The following is a 12,172-nucleotide window of genomic DNA, read 5'->3' as shown; positions in this document are numbered from 1 at the left end:
GGCACAGGGACAAGATGCAAACTCCATACAGGAAGGCCAGGGGCGGATCGGAACCACACCCTTCACCGCGTAAAGACATGCTAACCAACCATACATTGTGCCATCCATTTTGAGAGAGGCAGAACAAAGATAGAAAATGATGATTATTTTTGCTCCTAAGCCTGTAATGGTTTATTATTTGTTAGCTCAAAAACGTAGACCTGTACTTTTGCTCACAAAATGTCCAGTTATATTCAACTTTAGTTCAAATATAGTGGCAAAAATACTTTACGAGTTCTCAAAAGTAAAAAAATAATCAAATCTGAGATATCTTTTGCTTGATTGATCCTCTTGGAATTTTGAATGGATGGCTATATTTTTCATATGAGTTGTATTTGAAGATAATATGTATGAATTTGCAATGAAAGACTGTAGAGAACAAACCAATCTTGTCTGAATGAAGTTACTGAAATGCAGTGTGTGCATGGAGCCCAGCTCTCTTGATTAAAAAAAAAAGAGTAAAAAAGTCACTTTGAAATAACCCCAATTCCGCCTCAAAGAAAAGTGACTCTAAAATCAGGAGAAAAGAGCTTTGTACATGTGCAGTCATATTTTAGTCTGTTTTTCTGGCCATTTCATCCTTCATCTCTTGAATCGTTTCTTGCCACTCCTATTTTCTTTGTCATAGTTTTCTCTGGACTGCATGTCTTCCACAGTCTCTTGCGCAGCAAAATGAAAGTCGCCCACCCTGACAACAGCTCGTTCCTCACTCGCGGGATTCTTTGAGCTGTCAACGTGATGCCCGCTCAGAGTCATCAGGGAGAGGTCACCCTGCAGTCTTAAATTCCCATCCAAGTCATCCCGCGACCTCTTCCTCGTTCCGCCGAGGACGGGATCTTGTTCGTCGTTATCTAAGTCAGTGCTGCCATCGGAGCTGTTATCAAACTCGTGCCACCAGCGGAAATATTTGCTGCTGCTCCTCATTTCGTCTTCCTCCTCCTCGTCATCTCGATTTCTGTTCCTGGACGGTCCCGGCTGGGGTTCTTCCTCCTCCTCCATTGGCTGGTTGAGCCCCAACTCGGCCTCGGGCCCGACCTCGACGTCCGACCCATCTTCACGGTCAACGAGATCATCAGCGTTACTCTTTTCAATGTTGATATCACTTACAATGTTTTCGTTGTCGGTGTCAGCCTGTTGCAATGACGGTCGCGGGTGCACAAAAAATTTCATGTAATGATTGACAAACAAATGCATGAAGAAAAAAGAATCCACGTCTTCCTCATCACCAACATCGTCATGGTCATCATTATCATCATCATCATCAACATCATCATCACTATCATCAGTGGGTGGTAGATCTCCTACTGGTATGGACGTACGGTAGCCTGCAAGATAATTAAGACTTGGAGATGATTCTAACATGCATGCGTCCATCTTAGCTTTGTCTCTTGCTATGCGGCCGCAGCAGCGGCCTGGCCCAGACCAAACCAAACCAAATCCACCCAAAATACTCTTGCTGAGATACAATACAAAATAAATTACATTTCGTTCACTTACGATTCGGACCGTTGTGGTCTCCGTCTCCTTGACCGTCCATTTTATCTGTGGAGAAATCAAATACTTTATTCAGTGTGGAAGAAAAACACCAAATAAAACTCATGCTTAGCAAGCCCATTTTAGCTAAGGGTCTGAATTCCCCCAAACTTGATCTCCAGTGGCTTACCAAGCAATACCTGTTTCTACGCTGCAAACAATTCCAAGTACACACTGACAAAATACAGACATTAATCAATATATTTTGGAAAAACACAAGTTCTTTAAAAATGGAATACAGTACAATCTTTTACAATATTACAAATCACTGTTTTCATTCACACATGTGCAACTTGCACATCAGAGTGCATCGATAAACCGTATTTAAAAAAACAACCTATGATTTAAAAACTATTATAAATCAGAATCATAAAACCTTTATTCGTCCCACAATGGGGACGCATACATTTCCGTCTGAAAATAATGGCAACCTCAACTGACTGATCTCACAAACTCAAGCGGGGCCTTTTTAAAAAGATGCTGTGTTGTCCCGCGACCTTGTAAGTGTACTTGTAAGCCCATACAAGTGTGGCAGTGCATAACCATCAAAAGGGTTCCACCTAATCAACCTCTTTTAAACTGAAGATATTTAAATTGAATTGGATTTGCCTTTATTAGTCTCGCAGTGGGGAAATGTATATTTCACAGCAGCAAAATTATGAAAGAAATGAAAGTAGAAAGGCAAACTATAGGATCTGCTGGAAAGGCAGCCACTCTATTTATTATCTCGCTATAATAATTCTAGAGGCGTATTCCGTTTCACAGAACTGTATATTTTGCAGCGCAAAAGTCATACAGTATTTTAGGCTGACTCTGCTCCTAAAATACGGACCTCCTTCACGAAAAAAATCAAGATCAGACTAAAGATCAGACAAGATCAAATAATGAACAGCTCATTTGCACTTGGCTCGTGAGTAGATGCTTGTGCGCTCTCCCGGGAACAAAATTAGTGCTCAGTTATTTTTATTAAAAATTGAGAGGCATTCAGGTCTTATGTTGATAATCTCTGGATTGCATTCTAAGCCTCTGCGTCATGAATTGCTTTGCCTATCATCTTGCAACTTCAGTAACTATGTTGCTGTGAAAGGTGGAGCTTCATTCGGCAACAAGTTGGGACTTTTCCACCCTTTTGTGGCAACTAAAATTATTATTACAATTTTTGAATGATGAGTCGCAACTACTTCCAGATCTTTGTTGTTTGTGAAGGGTTGTTTCCAAAGAGCTTTGCTGCCATTGTTAGGTCAGTACAGAAGCATTTAAATACACCTGGCGAACGACCGAAGGAACGTATCTCGTTTGTAAAGTGGGGAGTATCTGTAGAATAGCCTGTCAAAATAGCAGGTTAAGATTTTTATCATCTAATTTAACTTACGTGTCCTTGAGATTTTTGAAAGCCACTTATAAATAAAATGTATTTATTATTATTATTATTATTATTATTATTATTATTATTATTATTATTATTATTATTATTATTATTATATTTAAGAGCTTGTGTTAAGACTGTAATCACATTAAAAACATCCATCGCCATAATGCCCATCAAACCACCAAATGCAGGGTAATTTCTACCATGGAAGAGGACAGCATCACTCCAATAGCCACTTTGGCAGTTCGTATTTCAAATCTAAATACAGGCCAATATTACCTTAGCTGCACGTGAGTGCTCAGCAGTTTTTAATTGTACAGATCAGTAAATTTCAAATGTTCAGTTTGACTCATATTTGTTTCATGTATTGCTGTATTTATTTTCGCCACCTTCCTCCTATTGAGAAATTGTTAACAATACCATTTGATAACTGGATTGTCAGCTACACATTAGAATGTACTCAATTTGACAGGGGGAAATTTTTCCAGCAAAGACGCATTTGAGAAAAGGTCAAGCCTGGCAGAATATTAATTACATCAACAAAAATGACTCTAAAATGGAAGTGAAAGTACATTTAATGAGTGACTCAAGGTGCATTCGGCATGCTATCTACAGAACTAACAGATGTGTACCAAAATGTCTACTACCCGTTTTCAGTTTCATAGTTCCGTTTTGTATATTAGAGTAGCATAAAATCACTATTTTCCAAATTGTGATACAGTACAGCCATGTTTTTCCCATCACTTCTTTGGTTAAGCTACATACTTTTTTTTCCCCCCAAAATATCCACAATTTTCAAGTTTTTATTATTAGACTGGTATATCCATCCATCCATCTATCCATCATCTGAACCGTTTTATCTCCATGATGGCTGGAACGCTAGAGCCTATCCCTGTCAACCGCAGGGCACACCAAGACCAACAACCACTCACACTTGAGGATAGTTTCAAGCACTTAACATACAGTGGATGTCGTTGGAATGTGAGAAAACCATAGTTGGAGAAACCCCATGCAGGCACAGGGACAAGATGCAAACTCCATACAGGAAGGCCAGGGGCGGATCGGAACCACACCCTTCACCGCGTAAAGACATGCTAACCAACCATACATTGTGCCATCCATTTTGAGAGAGGCAGAACAAAGATAGAAAATGATGATTATTTTTGCTCCTAAGCCTGTAATGGTTTATTATTTGTTAGCTCAAAAACGTAGACCTGTACTTTTGCTCACAAAATGTCCAGTTATATTCAACTTTAGTTCAAATATAGTGGCAAAAATACTTTACGAGTTCTCAAAAGTAAAAAAATAATCAAATCTGAGATATCTTTTGCTTGATTGATCCTCTTGGAATTTTGAATGGATGGCTATATTTTTCATATGAGTTGTATTTGAAGATAATATGTATGAATTTGCAATGAAAGACTGTAGAGAACAAACCAATCTTGTCTGAATGAAGTTACTGAAATGCAGTGTGTGCATGGAGCCCAGCTCTCTTGATTAAAAAAAAAAGAGTAAAAAAGTCACTTTGAAATAAACCCAATTCCGCCTCAAAGAAAAGTGACTCTAAAATCAGGAGAAAAGAGCTTTGTACATGTGCAGTCATATTTTAGTCTGTTTTTCTGGCCATTTCATCCTTCATCTCTTGAATCGTTTCTTGCCACTCCTATTTTCTTTGTCATAGTTTTCTCTGGACTGCATGTCTTCCACAGTCTCTTGCGCAGCAAAATGAAAGTCGCCCACCCTGACAACAGCTCGTTCCTCACTCGCGGGATTCTTTGAGCTGTCAACGTGATGCCCGCTCAGAGTCATCAGGGAGAGGTCACCCTGCAGTCTTAAATTCCCATCCAAGTCATCCCGCGACCTCTTCCTCGTTCCGCCGAGGACGGGATCTTGTTCGTCGTTATCTAAGTCAGTGCTGCCATCGGAGCTGTTATCAAACTCGTGCCACCAGCGGAAATATTTGCTGCTGCTCCTCATTTCGTCTTCCTCCTCCTCGTCATCTCGATTTCTGTTCCTGGACGGTCCCGGCTGGGGTTCTTCCTCCTCCTCCATTGGCTGGTTGAGCCCCAACTCGGCCTCGGGCCCGACCTCGACGTCCGACCCATCTTCACGGTCAACGAGATCATCAGCGTTACTCTTTTCAATGTTGATATCACTTACAATGTTTTCGTTGTCGGTGTCAGCCTGTTGCAATGACGGTCGCGGGTGCACAAAAAATTTCATGTAATGATTGACAAACAAATGCATGAAGAAAAAAGAATCCACGTCTTCCTCATCACCAACATCGTCATGGTCATCATTATCATCATCATCATCAACATCATCATCACTATCATCAGTGGGTGGTAGATCTCCTACTGGTATGGACGTACGGTAGCCTGCAAGATAATTAAGACTTGGAGATGATTCTAACATGCATGCGTCCATCTTAGCTTTGTCTCTTGCTATGCGGCCGCAGCAGCGGCCTGGCCCAGACCAAACCAAACCAAATCCACCCAAAATACTCTTGCTGAGATACAATACAAAATAAATTACATTTCGTTCACTTACGATTCGGACCGTTGTGGTCTCCGTCTCCTTGACCGTCCATTTTATCTGTGGAGAAATCAAATACTTTATTCAGTGTGGAAGAAAAACACCAAATAAAACTCATGCTTAGCAAGCCCATTTTAGCTAAGGGTCTGAATTCCCCCAAACTTGATCTCCAGTGGCTTACCAAGCAATACCTGTTTCTACGCTGCAAACAATTCCAAGTACACACTGACAAAATACAGACATTAATCAATATATTTTGGAAAAACACAAGTTCTTTAAAAATGGAATACAGTACAATCTTTTACAATATTACAAATCACTGTTTTCATTCACACATGTGCAACTTGCACATCAGAGTGCATCGATAAACCGTATTTAAAAAAACAACCTATGATTTAAAAACTATTATAAATCAGAATCATAAAACCTTTATTCGTCCCACAATGGGGACGCATACATTTCCGTCTGAAAATAATGGCAACCTCAACTGACTGATCTCACAAACTCAAGCGGGGCCTTTTTAAAAAGATGCTGTGTTGTCCCGCGACCTTGTAAGTGTACTTGTAAGCCCATACAAGTGTGGCAGTGCATAACCATCAAAAGGGTTCCACCTAATCAACCTCTTTTAAACTGAAGATATTTAAATTGAATTGGATTTGCCTTTATTAGTCTCGCAGTGGGGAAATGTATATTTCACAGCAGCAAAATTATGAAAGAAATGAAAGTAGAAAGGCAAACTATAGGATCTGCTGGAAAGGCAGCCACTCTATTTATTATCTCGCTATAATAATTCTAGAGGCGTATTCCGTTTCACAGAACTGTATATTTTGCAGCGCAAAAGTCATACAGTATTTTAGGCTGACTCTGCTCCTAAAATACGGACCTCCTTCACGAAAAAAATCAAGATCAGACTAAAGATCAGACAAGATCAAATAATGAACAGCTCATTTGCACTTGGCTCGTGAGTAGATGCTTGTGCGCTCTCCCGGGAACAAAATTAGTGCTCAGTTATTTTTATTAAAAATTGAGAGGCATTCAGGTCTTATGTTGATAATCTCTGGATTGCATTCTAAGCCTCTGCGTCATGAATTGCTTTGCCTATCATCTTGCAACTTCAGTAACTATGTTGCTGTGAAAGGTGGAGCTTCATTCGGCAACAAGTTGGGACTTTTCCACCCTTTTGTGGCAACTAAAATTATTATTACAATTTTTGAATGATGAGTCGCAACTACTTCCAGATCTTTGTTGTTTGTGAAGGGTTGTTTCCAAAGAGCTTTGCTGCCATTGTTAGGTCAGTACAGAAGCATTTGTGATATTTTGAATAAGTGATACACAATTGGACATATTTCTGAGTTTGAATCTGGGCTGTGGCATTCTTGGTTTTGTGTGTTCATGTTCTTCCTATGATTTTAGTGGGATTTCAGCAGGATCTGCGGCTTCCTCACATGCATCTGATCCAGAGGCATGAATGTGAGTGTAAATTGTGTTTTCTCAATATGAGCTCCTTGAAGGCCTGGTGGCCAGTCCATGATGTACTGTGACTGTCAAACAAAATTATCTGAGGTAATTTCCTAGGCGAGGATAGACTTCAGGTCACACCAATTTCTGAGAACAAACTCTATGAAAAAGGGATGGACTGATGGAATGTTATAGGCATAACTCGGTCATTTAGTGATCGTCAGTGTTGTGATTACTGATCATCATCAAGCATCAACACAATTTCTCAACTTTGTTGCTGAGAAATGTGTTATTTTACACAGGATCTGTAGAAGTATGTCCTTACAACAGAGAACTCAGTCTTTAACTAATCAAAGAAATATGTTTTGGGGGATATGGGTACAGTTACGATTCCCATATGAAAACATGTTCAAAGTCAAACCCGCAATACACACAAAAAAATCCCACTCATGATGGACAGTCCCATTTGTGTACCTTCAGCTCAGCAACGCAGTTCTCCCGGATGACTTCAGACTTGGCAGTCAGAGGTAATTTGGTGTGGCTCTCCAAATTCTGTCATTTTAAAAACATGCACTTTCTAATTCTCAAGCAAATACTGAACCATAAGACGGTTCAGTATAACGCATACTAATACAGTGGAGACATAAATGCTCAGTGACATCACACAATCTTTGTAAGCACTGGTTCGAAATGCTTTGATTAAAACATTTTAAGCCAGCACACACAATGTCATCATGATGATGATACAGTCTATGTCTAGCGGAAAAAAAAAGTGTTTTTTTTTTTTTTTTGGAGTGGCATATGAATTTGCACACCACCCATATGGAACCGTGCTCTTATGCTCAAGATTAATCAGTATATGAATTCAATAACAACAGCTTACAGTAATATTCACAAAAATGTACCAGTATGTTATTTGACCACAAAACGACTGCAAATGTCATATGAAAAAAAATAGAAAATAAACAAAATGGAGCCTCTTGCTCTGGTATATAGTTCTGGTGAATGTATTATTATTATTATTATTATTATTATTATTATTATTATTATTATTATTATTATTATTATTATTATTGTTTAAATGTGGTTTGGATTTCTTTCTTTTAAACTGTATTTGAGAAATGCAACCACGGTATTAAAACGCTGCAGTGCCTTGAGTTTTCCAGGGCCCCAGTGCAGCCTAAAAACAACAGTACTTCAAGACCTTCATACCCATTTAATAGTATGGCTGTTCAATGTCAAAGCTGATAAGGTGTTTTTTCCAAAAGCAAAAAAAAATATTAAATTTTGTGTAAGATGGCTCTGAACAGATTAAAGAATGGAAACAAGTGGCCCGCAGACCAAATTTTGCCCACCCTTGACTTCGGTGAACTTCATGTTCGTGTATTTGAAATGAAGAAGCTGGTTAAAACATTGGACGAACTTGCTCATATGCCATGAGGATAAGCGGTTCGGATAATGGATGGGTGGGTGGATATTTTGGACTCAACAAACGTACACTAAGTATACAGTACACCTTCTTCTTCTTTTCCTTTCGCCTTTTCTCTTCAAGGGGCCGCCACAGCGAAGCAATGTCCTCCATCTTCAGAGGTTTGATTCGCATGTTTGTTTTGGCCAAGCTTTTATGTCGGATGCCCTTCCTGACACAAAGTTTCAATGCGTTGAACTTTACTTCCAAGCAAATGTATTTAAAACCCAAAGTTCATGTGCCAAATGAAAATGCGGTTGACACCGCTGCTTTACAATTTCAGATCTATGGAGATTTGTGAACATTCGCAGGTCTGCACAATTTGCTTGGGCAAAACAGTTAAACTATTCATAAATTCTAAGTGTGCTTTAAGTAAACAACTCCATAATATTTTTTCCTGGAGTGTGTGATGTTAATTGTGATCATCACATCTTTAAAGATGGGACCGGCACTAAATATAATTGTATTCATCACAACTGTAACGTTTTAAAATTATCCGAAATAGTCAATTCTAATTACAATTTGATTGAAAGACATAGATGCCAAATGTTCTTTTCACAGCCTTGAGTGCAGCGTGTGCAGTGGCCTTTCAGGGTAGGGGCCAACATGAACCGGTGCTCTTCTAGCACTGATTCTTACCCCCCTTAACCTCCCTGAATGTAGATGATACAGTACAGTCGCGCCAATGATGAAACCACAGCTCTTGAGTTAACATTGTAAATCGGACCTTTTAGTGCGCTGCACCAAAGAAAAAAAGACGAGTGCGAACTGCGAAGATGATAGGCACAGATGCAGTCCATCACTACTACGAGTTTTTTAATGAAAATAAAAAGAAATATGATAATTTTGATGGAAATAAAAAAAAACAAGATTTCAAGTCTTGGTGCAATGTGACCAATTTAAATGAACAGAAAAATACATTCAACTGAGTGTTGGCCGAATGGGACATAAGTCTTCTTGTGCCGGTCCCAAGCCCGGATAAATACAGAGGGTTGTGTCAGGAAGGGCATCCGACGTAAAAGCTGGGCCAAAACAAACATGCGGATCAAACCTCTGAAGACGGAGTACACTGATTCGCTGTGGCGATCCCTTAAAGGGAAAAGCCGAAAGGAAAAGAAGACATGTTGGCCGAATTATGTCCGCGCGGGGGCGACTCATGACCACGACAAAATTGGAGAGAGGGCTGTCCTTTGGATGTTGTTGTATCATGCAACGCCTCGTGAGGGCGCTACACACATGTCTCTTGATGCCTGCAGGAATCGAGAGCAGTTTGTCCCTTTGCTGCCGTCAATCGCCGGCTCATTTTAAATCTTTCAAAAATGAAAATTACCACAAGGTAAGGCGCGTTTATCGACTCGTTGATAACTACCCATTGTCAATCTTGTCTCCTTTAAAAGCGATATGTGTGTCTAGGTCTGTGTTTTCGGAGACCCGTGAGCGCCCACAGCACACTTTATTATGCTTCACGTTGGTTGCCATGACGACGTATACCGGTTTGGCCACCCGTTAGGAAATTAGCTCAAAAGTAAGATATATTGCGTATTCTCGAGTGACTGCAGTAAAAGAGTGAAAGAACATGTATGATCTGGGCGATTAACGTAACTATACGGTGTGTATGTGTTTTGCCGAGGTACGATAGAGGCTGAGCTGTTTCAGATTTTTAATAACAGAAGCTCCAGGTTGCTTCTGCTGTGACTTGATCGAAATGTGCTGACTTCCCTGGCTTGTCATTGCAACGGAATTGAGACTTGTTTCTGCCACTGCCCACATTTCTCCAGACGTCTGCCCTCGTCGTGTCCCAAAGGCTGAGGGCACAGATTGGCTTTAACCGGGATTAAACCAATGAGTGGAAAAAATTTTGAATTTGTCGGCCCTTATCTCCCAGCAACATGTGGAGGGCTCTGAGCAAATGGCACAAGTTGATCTTTTGCTTCCCTTTTGGCAAGACATGTTTTCATGCCAGATGACACTTCGCAAACATTGCTACGAGAAACGGAATTCTTGAGGAGATTGGGGTGTAAATGAGTTGTATTCAGAGACGACATTCATTTACATAGCAGTGTGGTCATGTGGTGCTAAAAGTCAAGTCAAAACATTACTCAGGGGAAGACAACATTATGAAATTACGTACGAGCCGTTAAAAAATCAAAAAGGTAATTATTCTTCACATTCCCACATTAATAGTCAACAACTAAATGAAATGTTCCTTATTTACCAAGTTGACTGAACATCAGAAACATGAGGCATAACTTGACAGAAAGTTCATTCCTTTTCCAAACCTCTGTATCCTCACTAGATTGGCATTGGGCACTATAGCCTATCCCAGCTGTCTTTGTGAAGTAGGTGGAGGGCACCCTGAACCAGTTGCTAGCCAATCGCAAGTTACACAGAAACGAACAACCATTTGGCGCTCACACTCATACCTAAGGACACTATGGAATATTCAGTCATCCTGCAACACATGTTTTTTATGTGAGAGGAAACCGGAGGACAGGTGAAAAGCCATGCAAGCAGGGGGGAACATGCAAACTCCACACAGGAAGGCGACATGCTAACCATTCATTTACCGGCCCGCCTGAAAGTGAACACACTCCAGTTTAAGTATGTTTCAAAAAACAAACAAACATTTGTAAATCATATGCTGTTTTCATCATTAATCTGCAGATCACCAGAGGGAGCAGCAGAATGGTCCAGTGAATTGAAGCAAAAAAGGGTCAAATTATTTAATTCTATACATTACTTTATATTACTGTACATGAAGGAATAAGCGGTATGGAAAATGGATGTATGGATGGACTTTACATGATTAAAAATGACCACGTATGCCTACATAAATGCAAATATTGGAAAAGAAACATTTCTAAAAAAAAGTGTTTTTTTTTTTTTTTTTGGAGTGGCATATGAATTTGCACACCACCCATATGGAACCGTGCTCTTATGCTCAAGATTAATCAGTATATGAATTCAATAACAACAGCTTACAGTAATATTCACAAAAATGTACCAGTATGTTATTTGACCACAAAAACGACTGCAAATGTCATATGAAAAAAAATAGAAAATAAACAAAATGGAGCCTCTTGCTCTGGTATATAGTTCTGGTGAATGTATTATTATTATTATTATTATTATTATTATTATTATTATTATTATTATTATTATTATTATTATTATTATTGTTTAAATGTGGTTTGGATTTCTTTCTTTTAAACTGTATTTGAGAAATGCAACCACAGTATTAAAACGCTGCAGTGCCTTGAGTTTTCCAGGGCCCCAGTGCAGCCTAAAAACAACAGTACTTCAAGACCTTCATACCCATTTAATAGTATGGCTGTTCAATGTCAAAGCTGATAAGGTGTTTTTTCCAAAAGCAAAAAAAATTATTAAATTTTGTGTAAGATGGCTCTGAACAGATTAAAGAATGGAAACAAGTGGCCCGCAGACCAAATTTTGCCCACCCTTGACTTCGGTGAACTTCATGTTCGTGTATTTGAAATGAAGAAGCTGGTTAAAACATTGGATGAACTTGCTCATATGCCATGAGGATAAGCGGTTCGGATAATGGATGGGTGGGTGGATATTTTGGACTCAACAAACGTACACTAAGTATACAGTACACCTTCTTCTTCTTTTCCTTTCGCCTTTTCTCTTCAAGGGGCCGCCACAGCGAAGCAATGTCCTCCATCTTCAGAGGTTTGATTCGCATGTTTGTTTTGGCCAAGCTTTTATGTCGGATGCCCTTCCTGACACAAAGTTTCAATGCGTTGAAC

The 12,172-nt window shown here is 39.5% G+C and overlaps 2 protein-coding genes across 2 annotated transcripts; both read right to left on the bottom strand.

Moving 5' to 3' along the window:
- Positions 1-621: 621 nt before the first annotated feature.
- Positions 622-1,576, bottom strand: LOC148900588 (uncharacterized). The gene is made up of 2 exons (XM_088991356.1): positions 1,537-1,576; positions 622-1,364 (listed from the first exon to the last, which is right to left on the bottom strand). The coding sequence occupies exons 1-2, from the start codon at positions 1,574-1,576 to the stop codon at positions 622-624; spliced, it is 783 nt and encodes a 260-aa protein (XP_088847482.1).
- A 3,000-nt stretch (positions 1,577-4,576) lies between these two features.
- LOC148900587 (uncharacterized) lies at positions 4,577-5,531 on the bottom strand. The gene is made up of 2 exons (XM_088991354.1): positions 5,492-5,531; positions 4,577-5,319 (listed from the first exon to the last, which is right to left on the bottom strand). The coding sequence occupies exons 1-2, from the start codon at positions 5,529-5,531 to the stop codon at positions 4,577-4,579; spliced, it is 783 nt and encodes a 260-aa protein (XP_088847480.1).
- Between the last annotated feature and the right edge of the window lie 6,641 nt (positions 5,532-12,172).

Source organism: Hippocampus bargibanti, linkage group LG03 (assembly GCF_051943395.1).
Source record: "Hippocampus bargibanti isolate YZ-2025 linkage group LG03, ASM5194339v1, whole genome shotgun sequence".
Classification (NCBI taxonomy): Eukaryota; Metazoa; Chordata; class Actinopteri; order Syngnathiformes; family Syngnathidae; genus Hippocampus; species Hippocampus bargibanti.
This window is presented reverse-complemented; position numbering and strand designations above follow the sequence as displayed.